Raw genomic sequence first — 24,319 nt, forward strand, 5'->3', positions numbered from 1 at the left:
TAAGAAGAAAAAACTGTAGACCAATCCAAACAAGATTAATCTATTGTCACCTAGACATAAAACTCTTAAATGGTTTACTTTGAGTTCCTTGAGTTGTTCCTCCGGTGTATGCCTCTAGGATATAAAAGTGTGAAAAATCATCTATAGTTCCGACTACGTAAATTACCAATGGAAATTCAAGTTCCAAAACATATTCTAGTTCAGTTGTGATCAGCTCAAACTGATTTAGTTTGGTCAGCACAAATCTTATATACTATAATTGATCTTGAAATCACAGTTTCCTGGTTTGAACAATATAAAATGCTCGATTCGAATCAAGTACTGTAGCATATGCTGTTTTGTTGGAGTATATTGAAATTTCCTTATTTTCACTTGAATCTTTGATTTCTCACATATTATTCTCTTCCATAAGTATGTGTCTGGATCATACATAAAACTTAGATTGTACATCATAAATACTTAATGTTTTGTATGAATTTTTCATTATATAAACTTACACTACCAACCTCACTTAGTAATCTCGTGACAAAACAAGTAACCTAAACAATGCTCTACCCATCACAATCTTCCTAAAATCAAACCGACAGAATTGTTTCAAATCTATAAAGCTCGTACAAAGAACAAAAATTCTAAATAACCATAAAATGTATAAAGAAAACAAATTAATTTGACAAAAAAAAACAATCACATTTAATTCTCAAAGATGCTTTGTTCATTAAATTCAGCAATCACCTTATGCTTTCAAACATTTTCAATAAACCATAATATGTGAGTGTCCGTCGAGGTGCTTTTTTTTTTTAAATACTCAAGATAGATCATGCAACACATGATTTGTAATCAAACCTAAAAGGCTAAGCACATGAAAATTGATTTGTATGAGATATGTTGTTTAGTAGCAGCGGAACTTGAGAAAATCCTTCAGCATAAGCCTCGAAATTGCAACTGTGAAGATTCATGGTAGATTGTAGCTGTACCACAAAATGCAGATTTATCAACTTTTCTCTCTTCCCAGGTCTTCAAGTGCTGGTAAGCCTACCTTTTGTCCTAGATGGACATTTCCATCCTCGGTATTGTTCCCCTGATAAATGCGCAAGACACTAAAGATCCACCACCCACCCAAAATTCCAACCAAATACAGCTTTTTGTCTCTTAACTCGACCTCTGCTAGACATAAAAGTTTGTAATCGTGGAGTTCAACTTTCCTTGCATACAAGAACTGCAGAGATGGGATAAATGGATTAAAAATAGAAATGCATAATAGCTATAGAAGATTTGAAAAAAACAAAAAGATAAAACGGTTTGGTAGAAGAAAACTAAAGTTTCTCTAGTTTCTAAGATCAATAACTATTGACTGTAGAAGAAAACGGATTGGTAGAAGAAAACAATTTGTGTACTGTCATATGCGAAATAACATGCCATGAAAGCTTGATGGTTTTCATAGTAAGCTGGCTTTGTTTCTTTTTCTTTTCATCCTAAATTAACGCTAAGGTTATTTGCCAGGAACAACTATACTAAATGCCAATGTGAATGAAACTTGTTCAGGCAACAGTTTCTCATCGCAACAGGATCTGTCCCTTCAAAAGCCAAAGAAGTGTTTCTGGAAGAGGGGTGACCCGCTAGCTGGGAAGGAGCCTAGAAATGCCTACTACTAAACCATGCTACACTTGGGTCTAGACAATTACAGAGCTTACCATGTCCAGTGTCTGACAAAAGTGGGGGACTTCAATCCTTGCTCCTTATCCCCATCTCAGCCTAGCTAACAGAAACTTACTTACGGAAGAGAATGGAGCCTTGAAAACAACTCTTGAAAAGAAGATCCTTGCCCATCTTCATTCTCTACAGGGGTCTCTGCCCAAATGAAAGTGGCACAGAGATGGAAAAGATCAAACACAGAAATAAGAAGCAAGTGTTAACTTATTCACTTAATTCAGGAGTCATCGAGGAAAAGATTAGAAAATGTTTGGCCTAAAAATTATAGAACTAATTTATCACATGCTTTGTGACAACATAAGGTCACCTTGGGCATACCATTGATTTTGTGGTTTTACTGGTTTTCTTAAAGGCTCCCATTATGTTATATATTATTCACTTCTGGAAAGTAAAGGTATTTTCTGCATCACTTTTTTTTTCCTATTTTACATACTAAAACATGCAAGTGCATATGATTGAAACTTTGAGAATGGTGGAGGTCTACATGAGATAAAAGAACAGGGGACATGGGAGAAATCTCACTAGCTTTCGCACCCAAAATAATATTTGCAAGCTGTAAGTGCAATTTTATGTAATGATAAGTTTGTAGACACAAAACACTGCAAATATGAAGTCATGATTTGCAGAAGAGTATGTATAAACAATTACAAATGGAAATCAAAAGACTAATATTCAGTGCTATAGCAATAGGTGCACAACCTGACAAAGAGATTCATATGTAATCTTGTACGAAGGTAAAGACAGGTGCGCACTTGGGCGGCAGAAGTGAATATAGACATAAAGAGGATCAGAGACTAGAGGAAGACAACTTGAAGGAACTCAAGAAAAATCAAGTTTCATACTTAAGAGAGTTCTAAGTTTCCCCAGAGTATATTTCACATCAAGTGTGAGGAGAGCCATCCATATATGTAGGAGTGCTAGTCTACAATAGAGGCTGATCATCAAGCATCTGAGAAGTTGAATAGTAACTCAAGTTTAAGAGTTTAAGAGTAACTCAAGTGCCCACCAAAAAAAGGCATTCTAATTCACAAGAATAGTTAACTGCGTGGATTGCGTTCAAGATATTTCTTAGCCAAAGATTGTAAGTAAATCTCAATCTTATTTTTTAAGAGTAAGGATCTCTGACTGGGGCATTTGAATGCCAGAAAAGGCCGTTAGAATGCAGCGTTCGAACGACTGCATAGCATTTGCATATACAGAGACATCTTGCCATTCGAATGGCTTTGCAAGGCCATTCGAATGGCTTTGCAAGGCCATTCGAATGCCCGACGACTAGAAATTTTGTATTAGGATTTATTTATTAACTTTGGATGTATGGCTAACCTCTAAATGTGTTAAAATGACAACCACTTTGGGATTATTGAACATTTGGGCTTTTGTTTTGCATCTAGCTTTGAGCCAACTTTTTCCCTCTTCCTCTCTTCCCTTCAGTATCCACGCCGAGCTTTTTTCCACGGCCGAGGCTACCCCTCCGTTGCTTCTTCCTCCTCACTCCGGTGACTAGTTCCACCTAGAAGCCTCCTATTCCCTCTGACTTGTTCAAGGTACTATGTTATGAACTATATCTGACTGATCTAGACATAAAAAAATTATGGGGACTTTTGTAGTGATGGCTCACGAGTTATGGATCGAATGGTTTTAGATCCATAACTATATGCTTATCACCTTTTTTTGTACACAAGATGATAAGATAAAAATGATGCAGTTGACATAGGTTAAAAGAAAAACAGATAAATAAATATTCAACGTTGTGACGGTTGCGAAGGGTGATGGACGACCAAAGGTAGTGGTGAACGGCCATATAGTATAGTAGAGGAAGGTGACTAGGGATTAAAAACTTGAAAGTTTCTGCAGCTATGCACTACTATAAAGATAAGGACGAGATAATAAAAGAACTAAAATCAATGATCAATTGACTTATGACAATTAGCACATGTCTACTCTTATTTATATAAGTAAAAATCCTAGCGGATCGAATCCATGCATATCTATCACAATCTACTCGTGGTTTACAATCCTTGCTCAAAAAAAAATATAAGATGTTCCTCTACTTTCTCTTTCTAACTTCTTTCATGGTATCTTTATATATCTTAGTAAATCTGCAGTTGCAATCAAGGAACCTGAATGTAAGCCATAGGTCGCTAAAATCAAATGTTACTGGTCAAGACTTTGCAGCGGTCTCTAGCACCTGCAATGTCCACCATTGGATAGCAATCAGCCCGAGGAAGCCAACTATAGCCGCTAGTGGTCACTAGAACGCCGGACCTAAGCCTACAAGCGACGGTTATGCTGCAACGATTGGATGGTGGCGGTCTTCTAGCCATCTGCAAGCATCTACCGCCGGCATGGCTCGATTGCGGAGGTCCTGTGGAAAGGATCGGAAGTGGAGTAGGGAGCCCTGGGTCGCCGCTGGTGGAAAGCTAGGATTTTCTGCCCTAGCTTCCACCATGGGTGGGGAAGACAACATTGAAGTCGTTGCTAGTCAAATCAATTTGACTATAAAATTCATCAATTTAGCTTATTCAATACAATAATTAATGATATATCACTCATTTAATAGAGCTTCAATTCCTTTCACATCCTAAGGAGCTACATGTCAAATTAAGAATCTTAATCACCATATTTTCCAAGTAAAGGCATCAGCTCCATATATACTCCACCAATAAGTTATTGCCATAAAAATTAGAAAATAACTTAATAACATACAAAAGGTAAAATGCATATGTTTTACTACATATGCTAATTAATAATTATTACCTGGGTTGAATATATCGTTGTTAACCCTCGTTCAATCATGTTTCAATATTGCTTTTATCCACCAGTATTAAAGATATACCTAGTAAATTAATGTTTGGAACTGGACTAAACTTACAAGGAAGTCATTGATATGATTTTTGATAATATTTTAGAATAGAATAGAAATCAAATTGAATTTTCACATTTAGATATCTCACCTTTGGTTTGCCCAATCTAGGATGCCGATGCGTATCTCTTTGTCGTAACTGCAACAGCTAAAACTTGATAAGTTGAAAGTCCAACATGAAAAAAAAAAACAGTTGTCACAAAGATTACCTATTTCAGAAGCTTAGCTTTTGATTTCAAAAAATTCAAATTATAAAGACGCACAAACTAGATTTTGTGTTTAAGTACCATTTCAACTAGTAGTTTTGACTCCTTTAATACAAATGAATACTGAGTTTCTTAAATCTTCACAAGTTAACATGAAAAAATGGAACAGAAGTTTAGAGCTCTAGTAAATCTGCTTATTTGCATCTTTAGAGCCTGCGTACAAGTAGAATTGAAGGAAAAAGTGTAATTTGCAGACATTAGTGTCTCTTTTTATTCTCTCGCTCAAGAGGAAAAGAAGAAAATTAATTTATTAATTGCATATGATGTTTCAGTGGTTCTATTTGCATGATAGACAGCTGCCTTTTCACATCAAAGGTGAAATACTATCTACTATTCAGAGAATATCCATTTAGGGAAGAGAACAATACCAACCTAGGATATGATACATCACTCTAGTTAAATCAACATTGACATGGGTATTCTGAAGTTTGAACAATCACAGGACTTCAAATGAAAATATGAAGTACAAATGTTCTTCTGCAGCATTAGTATCTCTGACTGAACAAGAAATGATAAGGAAAATTATAAAACTTATGACAGGTGCCTTCGTCAATAGGCTAAGAAAACAAGGGAAATATATAAACATTCAATCATGCAACCCACCAGTAATTAACTACACTGACATATATAAAATATGCTAGCACTCCTGATTGCAAGAAGATTCCACATCATCTTTTGGCACATTTTGTTTGGTTCTAAGGATTGATCATTTTGGCACATTTTACTTGGTTCCTAGGATATCACTTGTGTCATTGAGTGTGTTTTAATCTTTATTAGGAAACAGAAGGTGCCAAATATATTCTCCTAGATGTAGATATGCTGATTGATCTACTTTCCATGTACAACTTTAAACTTACTGATAGGCTCTGATACCAGATTGATACACTCTGATACCACTTAATAAGCTCTGATACCAAATTGATACGCTCTGATACCACTTAATAAGCTCTGATGCCACTTAATAAGATCTGGAACCAAAAGATCGGCTACGGAATAATTCCTTAAGATCTAAATTTATTACAGGAAACAGTCCGCGCAACCATGAAAAAATATTCGTCAAATATTCTCCAATAATCAGAAAATTACGAAACCAATTGGTTTGGATCCATAACTTCCCGATCTACAACTTTCGTATTTACGCCCTTCGCAGATTCGAACTGTAGTAGGGACGAAAACACAGAATAACGTGGGTAATGGTGATGATGACAGGTGAAGTGGATGTTACGGTTATGGATGGGTATGAAGATGAGGGTGGATTGTGGAAGTGATTAAGAGAAGTAGACGAAGAGAACGAAGTGGACGAGATCCCAAAGAAGAGGGGTGGCTCAACAGTCGAGGGAGATTAGAGTTTAGAAGAAACCTTGCCAACGGTAGAAGTGGAAGGATGGTGAACAGGGAAGAGGGAGAAATCTAGAGAGAAGATAAAAGGCAAGAAATCAATTCCATAACGAAGTTGGCTGCCTTCCACATATTTATAAAGGCTAGCCAACAAGTCCTAAAATAATATGAAACCCTAATTCTAGAGGATTCCCGTCGATCGCGTTCGAACGCACTTAAAAAGCTCAATCTCTAGATGTGCGAACGCGATACAGGCATTTGAACGCGGGCGTTCGAATTCGCCCGCCCGCATTCGAATGCACAATATGCATTTTCTGTATTTGCGAACCTGATACAGGCGTTCAGAAGGACATTCGAATGCGACCTACAAGAATTTTATTTTAATAAAAATAAACATCTAATGTAATAAGAAAAGATCCTAACTAAGTGTATGGCTCCCACCACGCTTCCCCCACCTTGCCCTCAAGGTGAAAAGCCAGGGAAACGCTCCAAGATATCAGTCTCCAACTCCCATGCCGTCTCATCAGATGGCTTGTCAAGCCACTCAACTAGAATCTCCATCTCCAATCTGGTACCATGTCGGCGTCGGTGTCTAGCAAGTACTCGAACTGGCTATACGATCTCTATCTTCTCCAATGGCTCTGGTAGAATCGATCCAACAATCTTATGATCTCTCTCAACAATGAAACATGAAAGACAGGATGCACTCTCGACCCCTCCGGCAGCTCCAAACGATATATAACCGGACTAATATGCTCCAACACCCAAAACGGACCAACGTAACGATGTGCTAACTTTTGATTTCGCATTGAACGTAAGGTCACCTGTCGATATGGTTGCACTCACACAAACACCCAAGTGTCGATGTTGAACTCCTGCTCTCTATGGCTACGATCATAAAATTACTTCATGTGGTTTTGAGCAAATTTAAGATGAGCATGCAACCTCCTCAATATGGCATCTCTATCCATCAACGCTAAGTCCACCTCTGTCCTATCTGCCAATGCCACTGGATCATAAGCGCGTAACGTCAAAGCCGTGCGTCCATACACCACCTCAAATGGAGTCATGCCAATGCTGCTATGATAGGCGGTGTTACAAGACCACTCCGCCCACGGTAAGAACTCCAACCATCGTCTCGGCATCTCTCCTACAAAGCACCACAAATATTGCTCAATACCTCGATTGACCACCTCGGTTTGGCCGTCTGTTTATGGATGGTAGGCCAAACTGTAGTTTAATCGAGTCCCTTGCAATCTAAAAAACTCAGTCCAAAAGTTGCTCATAAATACACGATCACGATCTGAGACAATCGTGCATGGCATGTCATGTAACCGAGCAACATCTCTAACAAAAATTTCAGCCACTGACTTGGCTGAAAATAGATGTAACAATGCCGAAAAGTGCGCATACTTGCTCAATCTATTAACTACTATAAAGATAACAGAATAACCACGTACCAGTGAAAGACCCTCTATGAAGTCCATAGAAATGTCCTCCCAAACACGGTCTGATATAGGTAAAGGTTGTAGTAATCCGGCCGGTTTCAAGGTGGTTTCTTTAGCTCTTTGACAGACTTCGCAAGCACGGACAAAACTCCTCACATCCCGTCTCAATCCTGGCCACGTGCAACTCTGAGATATCCTCCTATAAGTCCTCAAAATACCCTCATGACCAACATCTAGAGTGGGTGGAAGTGCTCCAACAATTTCTGCCGCAATCTATCATTTGCGGACACCCGAATGCATCCGCGGTCCAACAGCAAACCGCCTCAATTCTCTAACTCGGGATAGCGCTTCTGATCATCCATCACTTCCTGCAACAATCTCAAAATATCTAGGTCAGATATACACGTATACCTCAGCTTGTCAAAGAAGGGAAAGGTAGGAGATGAATAGGCTGCAAGCTCGGTGGTATCGGGTTGTAGCACTCGACCATAGTACTTGTGACCCAACTTCTGGTTCAAAATTGGCCTCAATGTGGATTGTCGGTACGGTTGAGCTCAAACGGGAGAGAAGAAGACGAAGGAGAGGCAAAACTCAATTCATTCAATAATCATTCCATGGTTGCCATCCACACCTTTAAAGGTTAACTAAACAATTCAAAAATGGCAATTATTAACCCTAAAATAGTAGATTTTCGCCGACCGTGTTCAAATTCGAACGCACATTTTACGTTCTCTGTATGTGCGAACGTGATGTAGGCGTTCGCAGGCGCGTTCGAATATGGCATTCGAACGCAGATTTCGTACTCTCTGGATGTGCGAACTTGATGCAGGCGTTCACAAGCGTGTTCGAACGCAATACACCCACGTTCGAACGCGAAATACAGAAAACTTATTTTTTAAAAATTAAACACTAAAATAAGAAACAAAGACATCCCTAAAATGTATCCATGCTCGAGACAACATCGGTGAAACCCGAATCGTAACAAAAGCAGCTCGCGCAGTCAGAGAAAAATAATCATCAAATATTTTACCATAGACAGAAAATTACGAAACCAGGGGTGGTCGACCCATAACTTTCTGATCTACGTTTTTGGTATTTACACCCTTTGCAGATTCTGACTGCAATTGGGGCAAAAATACGCAAAAGTGGGGATGATGGTAAGTGTGACGGGTGATGGTAGTGATAGGGTAAGGGATGATAATGGTGATGGGATAGATGGATTGTGGTGTTAAGAGTATAAAGATAGGGGAGAAGTGATCAAGATTCCAAGGAGAGGGGGACTTGATAGATGAGGGGGATTAGAGGATCACCGATGTCGAGATGGCGCACGACTAGGGCTTGAACAAAGAAGAAGAAAGATTATTGTAGACAGAAAGGAAATGAATAGAATTCAATATTCATTCATAATGATTATTTAGGTTACCATCCACATCTTAAGAGGCTAACCTAACAAGTCAAAATAACAAATAATACCCCTAGAAATAATAAATTCTCACCGATCGCGTTCAAACGGGCTCGAGTGCGTTCGAACACGCAATTCGCGTTCACTATTAATACAAACGTATGCAAGCGTTCCCACGCGGGCGTTCAAACGCGACCTTCCCACGTTCGAACGCGACATATAGAATCCTTATTTTTTAAAAGAAAATAACTAAAACAAAATAAGAAGATTCTCATAGGGTGTATCCATGCTTGAGATTACTCGATGTGATCCAAATCACATCAACGGTCCAGGCTTATCAAGAAGAGTTTGAGAGCATATGCAACCGTGTATCGGGTTGGTCACACAGCCCTCCGCAGAAGGTACTCAAGTCTAACATACAAGTAAAGGTCAAGGTTGTGAGAACCGAAAAAAAAAAAAATTTGAGAGAGAAGAGGCACGTGCAAACCCCCTTCCCCTCTCCCTCTCCAGCATGCAACGAAGCGGCAGCGAATATCTCGCCTAATCCAACTCAAACTTAGACTTGGATTTTTAATCTATAAATTAAACCATAATTCTCTCTCTTCTTACCCTCATTGTTGGAGTCACGCCATAGAATCAGCTTGCCGAAGTGCCGCCGGAGCCATCGCAGACCACCACGTAACTCTTTGGTAAGCTCTCTCCCACCCCTCAATTTTTAATTTCAATTTAATAGGTTAAAATAGAAATACCTAATTCGTGAGATTTCGATTTCATCGTCGACCGACGACTTCGGGTCACTACCGCTCTACCACTGGAAGCCTCTTGCCGTTGGCCTCATACCGTGGGCATTCACCTTTGGAGCCCTCGTGGCTCCGGTCACCGTCAGCCATGGAGTCGATTGCCGTATGCGGCTTCTCCTCCACCTCGTGAGGACGGCAATGTCGTGAGAACGTCGTGGAGTTTGAGGTGGCCACTGAACCATCGTTGGCAATGACCGCCAGCATCTCTCTCTCTCTCTCTCTCCCTTTGATTCCCCTTCGAATTAGAGAAGGATAGACTTGGGCTCCCTTTAAGTTTCGGATTCGGGTCGAGTTGGATCCGAATCCAAAGGACCTGACTCGGTTCCATTAACTTAATTGGATTGGGCCTTCCATTTAAGTATTTGGTTAGGTGGGCTGCAAGGCAATTGCAACCCAACCTAACCGATTAGGCTTATTTTGGCCAAAATTATTAATTTTTGAGTTAAATTTTAAAAAAAATTATTATTATTTAATTTAAAATTTTTATTGTTATTTATTATTAAAAGTGGTGAATTTTAGCACGTGAGCTAGAGATTTGAGATTTCAGTTGCCTTGCCTAAACTCAGGTGAGTGGATTCACTCACATATTTATTTTTATTTTATTTCGTACCTTTGTCAAACTATGTAATTTGCTGTGCAAATTTATTTATTTCATTTTTACATGCAAATTTAATTGTTACATTTTATGTGTGCACTTAATTATTACACTCAGTGCATCGCCATACCTTGTGCAAATTATAAATTTTAGTGAAAAAAAAATAAAACTAGTATTGGTATGACTTAGAGAACAATCCTGGTATAAATCGCTTACGGTTTTTCGTGGTGACTCAAGTCTATCTGGAAGCTCAGGGAAAAATCCTATATCAGTTCACTATGGTGACTTTCTTTGATGACTCTGGTAAGGTTAAATAGCCCCAGAATAAATGAGAAATTTTCTAGATAATTGTAACCTCTCAACGGTTAGTAAAAATGACAGGATGTGTTGATCACATAGTGATACCATCTGATTATCCTAATCAGATCAGCTATGAGTAAAAGTCCCAAGCGTCATCTCGAGGTGACTTCTAGTTGATGTGGATCTATAGAGTATTAACTAATTGAGACAAATAATATTATAAACATTGGAAAGATGTCAATATGTTAAAGCTGAGCAAAGCTACAAGTTATGACTCTCTATTGTTACCATTGTTATTATTTAAGAGCATGCTTGTTGAAAATTGTTATTTATATTGTTAAACTTAGATTTTATTTAACACTATAAAATTTTTTTAGTATTTATTTTTCGAGTGGATTCCCACTCACTGAGCTATAATTGTTAGCTCATAGATTTCTTTTTTTTATTATTATTTATTTATCTCAGGTAATAAATAGTCAGCGTGGTGACTAAGCGAGATATACCGGGACCCTACCTCCACTTAAGACTTACCTATTTACCTTTCTACTCTTTTGGATGTATGTTTTAGATTAATTGTTAATTTTATTTCGTTTAGAGACATAAACAATGACATCGTTTTATATTCATTACAATTAATTTACATTTAATAAAGCAAATCTTCTTCGTTTATTTATCCTTGCCATTGTACATTTACAAATTATCAGTAAGGTGTAAGAACCAAAAAAAAAGTGTTGAGAGAGAGAAGGGTGCACGTGCTCTACACGCGCAGCCCCCTCCCCTCTCCCTCTCCGACACGCGACGAGGCGCAACAGAAAATCCCCAGTGAGCCTTCTCTCATCCCTCTAGTTTAATTTCAATTTAATGAAGTAAATTAGAAATACCTGATTCATGGAATTTCGACTTCGTCGGCAAATCAGGCTGGTCGGCGGCTTCGGGTCGCTGCCGCTCCATTATTGGAAGCGTCTTGCCGTTAGCCTCGTGGCGTGGGCATCACCTTTGGAGCCCTCTTGGCCTCGGTCGCCGTCGGCCATGAAGACGATCACCGTGCGCAGGTTCTCCTCCACTTCGTGATGACGACGAAGTCGCGAAAGAGAAAGAGAGAGTAGAGAGGCTTGAGGGTGGTCGTGGACCACCGCCGGCGGTCACTCTCTCCCTCGATTCTTCTCTTCCTCGTGTCGGTCACGGGAAGAAAGGGATTTGGTTAGGCTCGGGTTTAACCCGAGCCAACCCTTTTATTACGAATTTCGGGTTTGGGTTCAAGTTTGGATTTTAGATCCAAAGACCCGACCCGAACTACTTATTTGGTTGGGCTGCAGGTCAGCCCGTAGCCCAACCCATTATTTTGGTTGGGCCTTGGCCAAACCTGATTAGTTTCATTTTTGGATTGGGCCAGGCCAGCAGTAGCCCAGCCTAATCCAATGGGTAATTTAATCTATTTTAGTTCTTTTGAGTTTTTAAATTTTAGAAATATTGATGTTATTCAAATTAAAATTTTTATTATTATTTATTATTAAAGGTGGTGATTTTTAGTACGTGAGTTAGAGATTTGAGATTTCGGTTGTCTTGCCTAGACTCAGGTGAGTTGGCTCACTCATATATTTATTTATTTATTTATTATATTTCGTACCTTTGTCAAACCATGTAAATTTTCTATGTAAATTATTTATTTCATCCTTACGTGCAAAAATTTAATTGTTATATTTTCTATGTGCATTTAATCATTATATTCAGTGCATCACCATACTTTGTGCAAATATTAAATTTAGTGACAAGAAAAAATGAGACAAGTATTGTTACGACTTAGAGAACCGTCCCGGTATAAATCGCTTGCGATTTTCGTGGTAACTCAAGTCTATCTAGAAGTCCAGGGGAAAGTCCTAAATCAAATCACTGCGGTGACTTTCTTAGGTGATTCTGGCGGGGTTAGGGAACAGTTGTAGGATGAATGAGAAATTTTCTACATGACTCTAACTTCTCTCAACGGTTAGAGGAAAAGATAGTGTATTGATCACATGGTGATACCATCTGATGACTTTAACCGGATTAGCTATGAAGAAAAGTCCCGAACGTCATCTCAAGGTGACTTCTAGTTGATGTGGATTCACAGGGTACAAACCTATTAAGACATATGACAGTATAAATATTGAAAAAATATTAATATGTTGAAACCGTGCAAGGTTACAAGTTGTGACTCTCTACTGTTATCATTGTCATTATTTAAAGAGCATGCCTATTGCAAATTATTATGTATATTGTTGATTTTTAGTTCTAAATTTTATTTTATTCAACATTAATAAAATTTAGAATTTATTTGGTTTTCGAGTGGATTCCACTCACTGAGCTATAATTGTTGGCTCATGGATTCTTTTTATTTATTTATTTATCTATCTCAGGTAATAGTCAGCGGGGCAACTGAGCAAGATGTACCCGGACTCCACCTCCACTTAAGATCGACCTATTTACTTTTCCACTCTTTTAAATTTGTTTCGTTTAGAGACTCAAAAACAATGACATTGTTTCATAATTATTACAATTAGTTTAAATTTAATAAAGCAGATCATTTATTTATTTATTTTTGCCATCGTACACGTAGAAAGTATTATTAAGGCTTCGTATATCTTAAGCATATTGAGATGCATGGCCGGTCATGATTCCTATTTCGAGTCATGAATAAGGCTTCGTGTATCTCAAGCGTATTAACGTGCATGGCCGGTCATGATTCTAATTTCGATCGTGATAAAGGTCATGCGACCTAGGACATTGTTGGAGGCCTTTTCTACAGCAGACATGATGGAGAAGAAGGTTAAGGAGTTACGAAGAAGCTCCAAGTCACTATGGACCCCTACAGACTAGAGAGGATCCCAACTGACTCATCGAGTAGTGCTGGTTTTGATCCTCCCTCTCGGCCACAAAGGGGCAAGCTTCTACCACCTAAGGCTTCTCTCACCGATGCCAGAGACAACACAAATTGAAGAAAAGAGGCCAAAGGGTCATATTTCTACTGCGACGAGAAGTTTACTCTGGGCTAGAAGTGTGGAAAACAACCAGCAATGATCATGTTCCTCAAAGGATATGAGAGGCAAATGGAGCCGTGAGGGGACGAACAGGAGGTCGCAGACATGGAGGCCACGAATCAAGACGATGAGGTCATGACGAGTTGATCCTACACAGCTATTCGAGCTCATGCGCAACCCGAACCATACGGATAAAGGGTCCAATCAAGAAGCACTGAGTCGAGAACTCAAGCAGCATGCACAATTTTATGGATGAGAAGTTGGTGCGACAGATTAGGTTAGGGATGACTTCAACCATCAGGTTCCACATAGCCATCAGAGACAGCACAGTCTTGCGGACCGACTAGTCCGACAGATGTTAGACTAAGGCATCATACAGCTAAGCCATAGTGCTTACTCTTTGCTGATACTACTAGTGCGGAAGGACAACTCATGGTGATTCTACATAGATTATCGAACACTAAATGCCATCACTATCAAAAACCAGTATTCTATACCGATAATTGAGGAGTTATTGGACGAGTTAGCTAGCGCCACCATCTGCAGCAAAGCTAGGTTGCAAACTGGCTACCACCAGATCAAAGTTCAGGGACCGACGTCCACAAGACGACATTTCAAACATATGACGGGCATTATGAGTTCCTTGTAATACCCTTCGACCTCACCAATGCCTCTACAACTTTTCAAGAGCTAATCAACGATGTATTTTGCTCGCTCCTTTATAGTATATTTTGGTGTTTTTTTTTTACATCCTCGTTTATAGTCAACCGAGAAGGGAGCCCTACACTACCTACAAATAGTCATGGAGATATTACAGGCGCACTAGCTGAAGGTGAAGAAGAGCAAGTGCCTTTGGGGGCACCTACGGGTTGAATACCTATAGCACTTCATCTCTTCTGTAGGTGTGGAGACCAATCCCACGAAGGTGGCTAGCATAGTGCACTAGCCATGACCGCGGATGCCTAAGGAGCTTTGAGGCTTCCTCGGCCTCACAGGCTACTACCGACGCTTCATTTAGGGCTATGGGAAGATTGTAGCTTCGCTGACCACCCTACTTTGCAAAGGTGAGTTCAAGTTGAACAAGGCAAAACGGGATTTGAAGAATTCAAATGAGCCATGATCGAGGCACCCATGTTAGCCTTACCAAATTTCACCAAGACCTTTATGGTCAAGTGTGACACATCTGGTCAAATTGAGTACAACACGAGAGACGAACTCGTGCTCAAGGGCAAACCACATCTTGATCTTGACTAATGCAGACCTACAGATTGCTTTGATCAGCCACTTCCATGGCTCATCTGTTACGGGCCACGAGGGCATCTTCTAGACCTACAAGCGACTATGGCTCAATTGCCAGTGGACCAGCATGAAGAGAGACATGCACAACTACATCCGCACATGTGAAATGCCAATAAGCCAAAATAGATTCCACTCAACCAGTCGGCCTTCTCCAACCCATTCCCATGCCCGAACTGATCTGAGAAGATATTTTAATGGACTTCATTGAAGGCCTACTAATCGTCCAAGGGTGATCAGTTATCATGGTGGTAGACTGCCTCTCTAAATATGCGCACTTCTCAACGCTCGATCAACCCTACACTGCACAAAAGGTTGCAGAGATCTTCGTCCGCGACATGGCTAAACTTCACTAAATACCACGATCTATAGTGTCCGACCGAGATCCGATGTTTATTAGTCAGTTTTGGCAAAAATCCTTTTGTTTGTAGTGCCCAACATTCTGGATGAACTCAGCATACCATCCATAAACAGATGGGTGGACAAATGTCTTAAGCCGATGTTTGGAGCAGTACCTACGATACTACATCAGAGAGCGGTCAAGGCAATGGCTCCAGTTCTTACCATGGGTGGAGTGGGCCTATAACACCGCCTACCATAAGGACACAGGCATCACGTTTGAGGCAATTTACGGTAAGCCACCATTATTTTGGTTTCCTACGCACTGATCCCATGAACGGAACACACGAATGTCAAGGAAACCCTAGTGGATATGGACGCTCATATCTGATGGCTTAGGGCCAACTTGGCGGTTGTACAAAATCGAATGAAGCAGATCTACAGCCAATGACACCAAGATTGAACATTCGCAGTAGGAGATTAGGTCTACATCAAACTCCAACCTTACCGTCAGACCTCGGTTCAACTCATCATAAACCAAAAGCTGGCACATAGGTACTTTGGGTCATACCAAGTGATTGAATGGGTAGGTGAGTTGGCCTACCAACTTGATTTTCCAAATGACTCGCGGATGCACCCAATATTCTATGTTTCAACTTTGCGAGCCCGAGTTGCGACCAAGACAGCTTGCAGCGAACATACTCGATCAATCCATACATAACCAAGAGCCCATGCCACTTCGTGTTCTAGCCAATAGAAGAATTAAACGGAAGATTGATCACACAAGTACAAGTGGAGTGATCCAACGAACCAAAAGGAGATTTGACTTGAGAGTCTAAGTTCGAGTTGATGTAGTGCTTCCCGAACTTCTCACCTTGAGAACAAGGTGGTAAGAAGTGTGGTGGAGTGATATAATCCGGATCTTATTGGATTGACTTAAAGTGATATTGAGCTTGATAGATTGAGTCTATTTATTCTTTAATTAATTCATGATGTAAGCTCTTATGGCAAGTTTAATTAAGTCATAAGAGCTTATAAGGCAAATTTAAATAAGTCATAAATGCCCTTGAGGCAAATCTAGTTAAATTATATAAACCTTTAAGACAAGTCTCATTAAATCATGTAAGCCTTTAAGGCAAATCTTAATTCGAGTCATATCAGTCTTTAAGGCTAATCCTAATATGACTCATTGTACCTAATTTCTATATATATATGGGTTAGGCTCTGTTATTGAATCATCCAAGCATTGAAATATTATTTTAATCTTAAATTTATCTTAGGAGTAAGAGTAAGATAACATAAAAGTAAAAATAAATTAATCTCCCTTCATCAATACCATCACCAGTCATCGCCTTTTCACCATCACCACCGCCATTATCCCTCCTTCCACACTCTCCATTTATCATCATTCACCTTAATCGAAACCTACATTCCCTTATTGTGAATCGTCTTTAGTCAGTCCGTAACAAAGATTCTAACAAATTTCCCGCACAGGCTCAAATCATACTTAGATCGTATCATCATCACACAACAAATTAGTTTTATGTAAGAAAATCTCTCTAGAGAGGAAAAAACCACAGATCCAACCAAAACAAAATTAATATATTAAAGGTAAACATAGATATAAGACTCTACTTACAACCTTCACCTCCAGACTACGGCCAAGGTTCGGAAACTCAAGATTGGAATCGGCAGGCCGAATTGAATCAAATTATTTTTTAACTATGTAAAATTCAAAATATTATTTAAAAATATCAAAAATTTAAAATTTAGAAAAAATAAGAAAATAATAATTTCTCATATATGAAGTTTAAAAAAATACTTACTCAAAATTTTAATAAATACCTAACTAACTCTCATAAATTTTCATGGTCTTCATCATTATAATCGCCATAAGTGAAAAAATAAGAAGAGATAGAGACAAAGAAAGCGTGGAAGAACCAAAAAGAAAGAAAAAGAAAAAAAACTGGGATGGAAACTGGATCGAGATCTGCCGATTTCTCAATTCGTGCCCATGGCTATGAAGTTGAAGCCTCTCTCTTGCCCGCTAGACATCCATGGTGAACTACTTTATTATGCATTAGATTGCCTCCTCCAGTTGATATGTCCTTTGACTCGGATCGATGATTCTCATAGGTGGACAAACACGTTCAACTCTGCCAAGATCTTGTTCAATCAAATTCTAGTGTAGAACTAACCTTAGATGTGTGAAGTTACAAAGGAAAGAGATACAAAGGATTGCTCATAATACTAATATATTTTATTGTCCTGGACAGAACACAAGAAAAGCTCAAATTCTTTCTTTCCAAGACAAACTCACGACAACCCTATATGTTAGGAGGAGAATACGTGGAAGAATATAGCTGCTACAATTTTAAGAAGCTTCTTTTCTGGTTTTTTAGAGGTTTTTGGTGCTACTCTGTACAAATAAATCAGATCTTGTATGGTTTAGCTTTGTCCAATACTTGCCGTTAAAATGGTTGTGATGGTGTATCCTGCAGTTTCGTTAATAAAACGGGACAAGTTGTTTTCCAATTTTTTGTGAAAAAGAAAAAAGAACTAACAAAACCAAAAAAACAAAACAAAATCAAAAAAACCCTGTCCAGGAGCAAGAGGCTTGGTTGTCATCAATGTCCAATGGCTTGCACAATGTACAGAAGAGAAGTATAGGATAGATGGAAAATTACATAATTATACTCAATGAAATGCTATGAAAAATCACCAACCAAGCAAACTATTAATTGAGCACAATTTTCACCCTCCCTAATAATACAAATGACGGCATGACTAATGCAGCTGTTGGAAATTCAGTAATTTCAAGAAGAGCAATAATAGTAGGAAAAGAAATTTATCAGTAGAAATTAGAAAATAGTTTGTTCAGAAGAGGAAACCATATAAGGAGAATGAGAAACATGCCTCCTAAGATTACTTCTATGAAAATGCCAAACAGTTCATGCGACTTCAGAACAGTGTATGGATGCTTTATAGGCTGTAGGTTATTCTCAAACTGACCTGCTCAATAAATATATATATTGAGAAAGGGTAGGGCCTTGTACAGAAGAGAAGAAGTGCAACATTGATGGCAAGTGTAAGTGGATGTCTCCAACCGAAGAATACCATTATAAGGAAAACAGCGGGCAACTGAAATTTTCTTGTAAAAGCCCAGAAGGTTCTTAGCTCATCCTTCAAGTATTCTAAAGGCTCTACAAGGTCAGCAAGATGATCTGTAATATCAGAAGGAATGTATGACATTCACAGAAATTGATCGAGGCAAAGACAATTTTAACCCTTGTAGAGAGAAAACTCACCATCCATAGCATAAGCAGAGTCTGAATAGCAATATGTCATTCCTGCAGCAGCACTGATCCCGAGAAAACTTCCAGTTAAAAACCTCTTTCCTTGAGGAAACCAGAGTTGTAAAAGAGGAACCAACAATTGTTTTCTACCAACTCCTATTGTCATATACTATATTAGCCAACAAAGTATTTAAAAATATTCTCATATATAAATTTATAACCAATGACTGAGAGAATAAGCACACTTCTTTAGACATCCTTGTTAACCTCTATTGAATAATAAAATTTGTCAAATATACAAAGTGCAACAGATTTTTCTTTACTTTTTCTTGTTCTTTTTCTTTATTCTTTTTTCTTTACAAGTTTATTAACTGACAAATCCAGAACTCAGGTACATGAAGATGGAACTACAATGGATTATAGAAGGCAACAAAGTTGGATAAGGCCAAAGCAGCACATCAATGTTTAAGATGCATCCAAGCAACAGAAATCATCCAACTCAAAATAAGAAAAAAATGAAACATCATTTTATTTTATTTTATTATTTTCCCTTTCTTTACTTGTATGTATATCACTACTTTGTCTCCTTACATGCATTGCATATTGAATGCTTCATTTCAAGCCTTTCTATCAACTTATGGAATGTAATGTTATTTGCTTTGAAGTAACTAAAATGTGCACATTAATAATTTAACTACTGTGATCACTAATAAAGACACATTTTAAGTAGATTGAGGTTCATTTCAGTCTTTTACTTATGTATGCCTGAGAAATGCAGAAAACCTTAAATCAAGTTGTCATCGACACATTTTTTCCTTCTTAGTATAGACAATTCCAATGTCCATCAAAATGATCTGCTACTAGCACATATATGAACCTAGACTACAAGCACTATACAGTTCAGGAATCAGGGCAAGTAAAGTTTTAGTGACAAGACATCCTTGTCCATAGTGTTTTAACCATGGATCTCAAAATCAGCCAATCCCGAGTCAAATCGGCCAATCTAGATTGTTATCGGCCATAACCGATCCCGATCTGACTAGAAATCAGTCTGGTGACTAGTTTTGGTCTAGGATTCGCCGATACCAGTCGTACCGGTCATATCAGCCAAAATCAACAATATCGATTAAAACTAATTTTTTTTCAAATCCAAGTCTAATCTAATATATATCTAACTTAGAAGACATTAGTAATACATGCCATCAACTGTATTCTTTTCAAATTTTCTACTTTTACCCTCTATCTTACACACACACTCTTGTCCCAGCCTCACACTTCACGAAGCTCATACGACAGTTGATTCGATGAGCCCCTCCGCTAGCCCACACTATGGTAAACTCAGATGAATTTCTTTTTCATTTAACTTCTCTCTTTTTCACTCACTTTTTAACTTCTTTTTTTACTACTATAGAACTTTAATTTTTTTTTCACTATTGTTCTACAAGAGTAATTTACAAGTACAAAAATTTATTAAATTCCAGATGGAATTCATTATAGTTTTGAGTGAGTTTTTTTTTTAATTCTTAGGCTTTATAGGTGACTAATTTTTATTTTCTTTTTTTTTGTTATTTTCTATAAATTTATAAAAAAAATTCAATATTTTATATAATATTTAGAACTATACGTAATTAAAAATAGCCCAATCCAATACTGGCAGCCGATATAGCCGATATAGCCGATACATATTATCTTTTCTAGCTGCCAATCCTGATTCCAATCCCAATACCGAGTTTCGGAACTGTGATTTCAACTAGGAATATAATGCCAATTTTACATTGACATCAAGTTGATAGAATTAAGTCAACTTCTTTTCAGGACTTCACAACATTTAGTGATCCCCGATGAAGGGCAAAAGTTTAGATAGTTGATGAAGATGTTGAGACATACTAATTCTTACATCTCTTTGACAACTTTCTCTATGAGCAATACTGAGGAAACAAAAAATGGTAGTGCAATATTTTATAATGACAAATTCATAGACATAAAATACTTTTAAAATATGATGTACAACCTAGGATTTTATGTATGATCAAGTCACAATACTTATAAAAGACTTGCATGTACGAAGAAACTTTAGATCGAAAATAAAACGAAGTCAAATTCAACATTCTGCAGAAATGGTGCAAACTAATCCCCTAGCCAGTTCAAACCATGGAACGATTTTGACACCAGAAAATCTGAGGAACATAAGTCAATACAAACTTATATGAGCTTGGTTTGAACGGATCACACATAACATTAAAAGAAACTTATACAAACTTGATAATTTCTTTGGTAAATCTTCTACTATGAATCAAAGACAATCTACTAACTTGTAAAAGAATATCAGAGGTTAGAACAAGAGAAGGAAACTCAAGGGAGATCAAAGATCAATAATTTGAGAATTCTACTTTCCTCAAGGAACTTGATTTTCTACAAAAGTGCGGAGAGAGATCATTAGTTTGTGTGTGCTTGGAGTTCTACTTCCATGTATTAAGCATAGCGGAGGAGCTTCACATACAATGGACACATATACTATCTTCATTGAGCGATTCATGTTGAGTTAAGGACAATCAACAATGAGCAATCTACTTCACTAATGAGTTCATTGAAGCAAAATGTTCAAGCAAGAGTAGGACTTCAATTAGCGACCGTCTGAGGTTTGGTAAAAGCGATTGTAAGAGAATCTATTATCTGCATTTGATAGTGAAATAGACTGATCTGAGAGGTTGATTGGACCTGTGGGTTTTTTCTTGAATTTCTTCTCTTTATTGAAGAAGTTTTTCCACATTAAAAAAATTGTGTCTTGATCCTTTGGCATAATTCCTTTACTATTTTGGATTTGTTTTTACATTCCCTCCTTGGTTTCGATTTTCTAAGTTCAATTTGTATTCTGTTTTCCAAACCTAGTAGTATTCAGACTTTTCAAGTTTAACTCAGATTTGGCTTTCCATATCTTTATTCCTAATCGGTCTAGGATTCCTATATCTCCCCCCAAATTTGTCAATAAATATTTCGAGATAAAAGAGAAAAGATATTAAAACTAGCTAACCTAGTTTTGGAAAAATTCCTAATTAAGTTCTTTTGATTGTTTAAAAGTAAATTGCTTGAACCATCTAAAAAGCAGTTGAGAAAATCTTATTAGAAGACATGACTGATATGCACTATCTTTAACCAAGACTATATGTCTAAGTTCCACTTGAATACAATGGTAGTGCATAAGAGTTGCTCTAAAATGTATTTAGCAGAATTTATAAGCAAATACAATGGACTACCAAGATATAATATGCTTTATCAATTGTTAGACTATAAAGATTTCAACGGATTAGCCAACAGTAGAGGCATGACATTCATTCTCCATGTTGCAAGTTTGAGCATTGAATCCACCAATGTTGGGGAGCATTGTTCACAAAGAAGAGAGAGGGAGAGAGAACACAAATTTACCTGATGAGTACAAGCTTTTCACAAATAACCTTTGCATGCTGAACATTGACTTCAATATTGGTGCATGAACTACTGGAAAAATCTCAATGCTTTTGGGCCAGATATTCAGAAATTCAAGACTTCGTGAAACTACATGAAATTTGATGCAAAAATCCCTTTAAATTACTTATAAATATATTAGGCATGAGAATCTAGCAGAAATTTGAACCAGAGAAACATGCCAAAATTCTAGAATTATCAAAACATTGGAAACATTAATAATATAAGAAAATGAAATAGCTACCATATTTTACAACAGAAAAGTATGAACAATTAATTTATAAGCTAAAAGCTTGTTTAAATCACCTAGTTCTATCCATCTTCTGAAGATTTTTATTTGGGTTGATTTATGAAGAAAGACATATGCTTCTGTTTTATTCCCCAATGTGATGTTTTAAGTGAACTCTTTTCTCCTTTGTTTCCACCGCAACCTTTTGAAGCCATGCTCTGTGTTCTTATATACTACCTAAATCCAAGGGTCAAAAAATTTATGAATCTATGAGAACACAGCTTCCTGGACACACATACTGTGTTATTCCCTTTCCCAAATGTTTCATCAAAATCAAAATCAAAAGTTCAATATCCTTTGGTTTCCTTTGTTGTTATCTATGAGGATATAAAGGGGCTTAAAACTCCACTAATTAAATTGCCAGTCAATTTGTAGCTGACCTCCAACGAAGGAGGACTGCTACAAGAGTAGTTGTAAGATATCCTATTCAATGGAGATTATAACTTTATCTCTTGTCTTTCCTTTGTGAACAGATAAGAAAATTCTCTCTACTCTTTAACTCTATTTCTCTCTATGATTGTGACTACTATATTTATGATTGATCTGAGGCATGAGGTCCTAATCAAACTGGTGTTAAATATCCCCACCTGTCTGAGGTTGCCGGTGCTGTACTTTGGAGGAAAGCCATGGATGGGGAACCCTACACATGAGGGCCTCTATATTCTTTAGCGTGGCAGCATATGCACACCTCTTAGGCTTGATCGTCTAACCAATTGTTTCTAGATTAGTTTACATGCTCCTTCACGTGTAAAATTTATGTTCTATTTTCTGTAATATAATGCTCAGGATTAAGTTTCAGAATGCACATAAAAAATATCTAACATTTCCCAAATTGAATATCGTAGATAATCTCTACTCTCAAACAATGAGATACATAAATTACCAATGTCAGACACAAGTCATAAACTATAGATACTAAATGCAACAGTAGGGAAATAACCTCAACTTTTAGTTACAAATGATTAGTAGGCGACGATTCCATCACAGATCATATTGAAAAATAGACGAAGAAAGGTAGCATCATCAAAAGCGGATTATGATTAAGCTATTTAATTACGAAAGCTTCACTTCAATACTATGAACTGGAACAATAAAGTAGAAAAAGAAAAGAAACTTAAAAGAAGGAACATACCGGGATTCCGGGTGACAAGGAAAGAGGAATTAGAATAAGGGATGGAGGACATAGAGGCCCTCAGAGTCAGCAATGCTCTAGCGAACTTCGCAGCCATAGCTTTTGTTTTCTGTTTAGTAGCCTCTCAAAGAGAATCTAATTGGATTGTGATAATATTGAAGAGTTATCCGACGAGAACTATGCACCGAACCAAGCTGATCAAGAAAAACTATTCACTCGCAATCCGAAGAAGAAGCAGAGATCGATCGGAAGATGGAGGCTAGAGAATTGCTCGTTTCTTCAACGAAAGTGCTTTCCCAGCATTTGATGCAACGATAGTCGAGATCGAACTGGAAAACCAGTCGGCAACCCTAAACCTTAGTGAGCTCGAACACTGGCGACGAACCTGTGGTGCTTGTGACCGGCTACCGAGTAACCCACTTCCGCATTCATATTTAAACGTCGAATATAAACATATTCGTAGATGAATAGAAAATGTAGTTTTTTTTCACCAAAAAGCCACTTGATTTTTGTTTTGTTGATTATGAACTATTTTCGGTTTTCATAGCAGATGACGTTTTTCTCCATTATTTTTTTTGAGTTTGTCTTTCTATCCTTATAATATAAAATAGAAATAATTCATACCCTCTTCTTTTTTATCATCTTTTTTTGTCTTCTTCTTATTTTTATTCTTATGTGGTTACCGATTCTTCTTCTTTCTTATTATTGTTTCTTCTCTTTCTACTAATTTTCTTCTATCTCTTAATCGTTATTTTTCTTTTTTTATACA

At 37.7% G+C, this 24,319-nt stretch overlaps 1 protein-coding gene across 5 annotated transcripts; it reads right to left on the minus strand.

Annotated features, from left to right (window-relative positions):
• Positions 1 to 689: 689 nt before the first annotated feature.
• Positions 690 to 24,023, minus strand: LOC140778159 (uncharacterized). Of its 5 annotated transcripts, none has more exons than XR_012107158.1 (7): positions 23,551 to 24,018; positions 22,091 to 22,219; positions 18,680 to 18,823; positions 18,384 to 18,595; positions 4,665 to 4,721; positions 1,692 to 1,848; positions 1,076 to 1,216 (listed from the first exon to the last, which is right to left on the minus strand). XR_012107158.1 is itself a non-coding variant. In XM_073122739.1 (6 exons), the coding sequence occupies exons 1-6, from the start codon at positions 23,645 to 23,647 to the stop codon at positions 992 to 994; spliced, it is 843 nt and encodes a 280-aa protein (XP_072978840.1). In that variant the 5' UTR covers positions 23,648 to 24,023; the 3' UTR covers positions 690 to 991. The 5 variants fall into 5 exon arrangements, 3 of the variants coding, with proteins under 3 accessions (XP_072978840.1, XP_072978838.1, XP_072978839.1); XR_012107159.1 differs by having other exon boundaries at positions 4,665 to 4,712; positions 23,551 to 24,013; XM_073122739.1 differs by lacking the exon at positions 1,692 to 1,848 and having other exon boundaries at positions 690 to 1,216; positions 18,384 to 18,574; positions 23,551 to 24,023.
• Between the last annotated feature and the right edge of the window lie 296 nt (positions 24,024 to 24,319).

The sequence above is a fragment of the Typha angustifolia genome, chromosome 15, assembly GCF_048772165.1.
Source record: "Typha angustifolia cultivar Huaian chromosome 15, ASM4877216v1, whole genome shotgun sequence".
Classification (NCBI taxonomy): Eukaryota; Viridiplantae; Streptophyta; class Magnoliopsida; order Poales; family Typhaceae; genus Typha; species Typha angustifolia.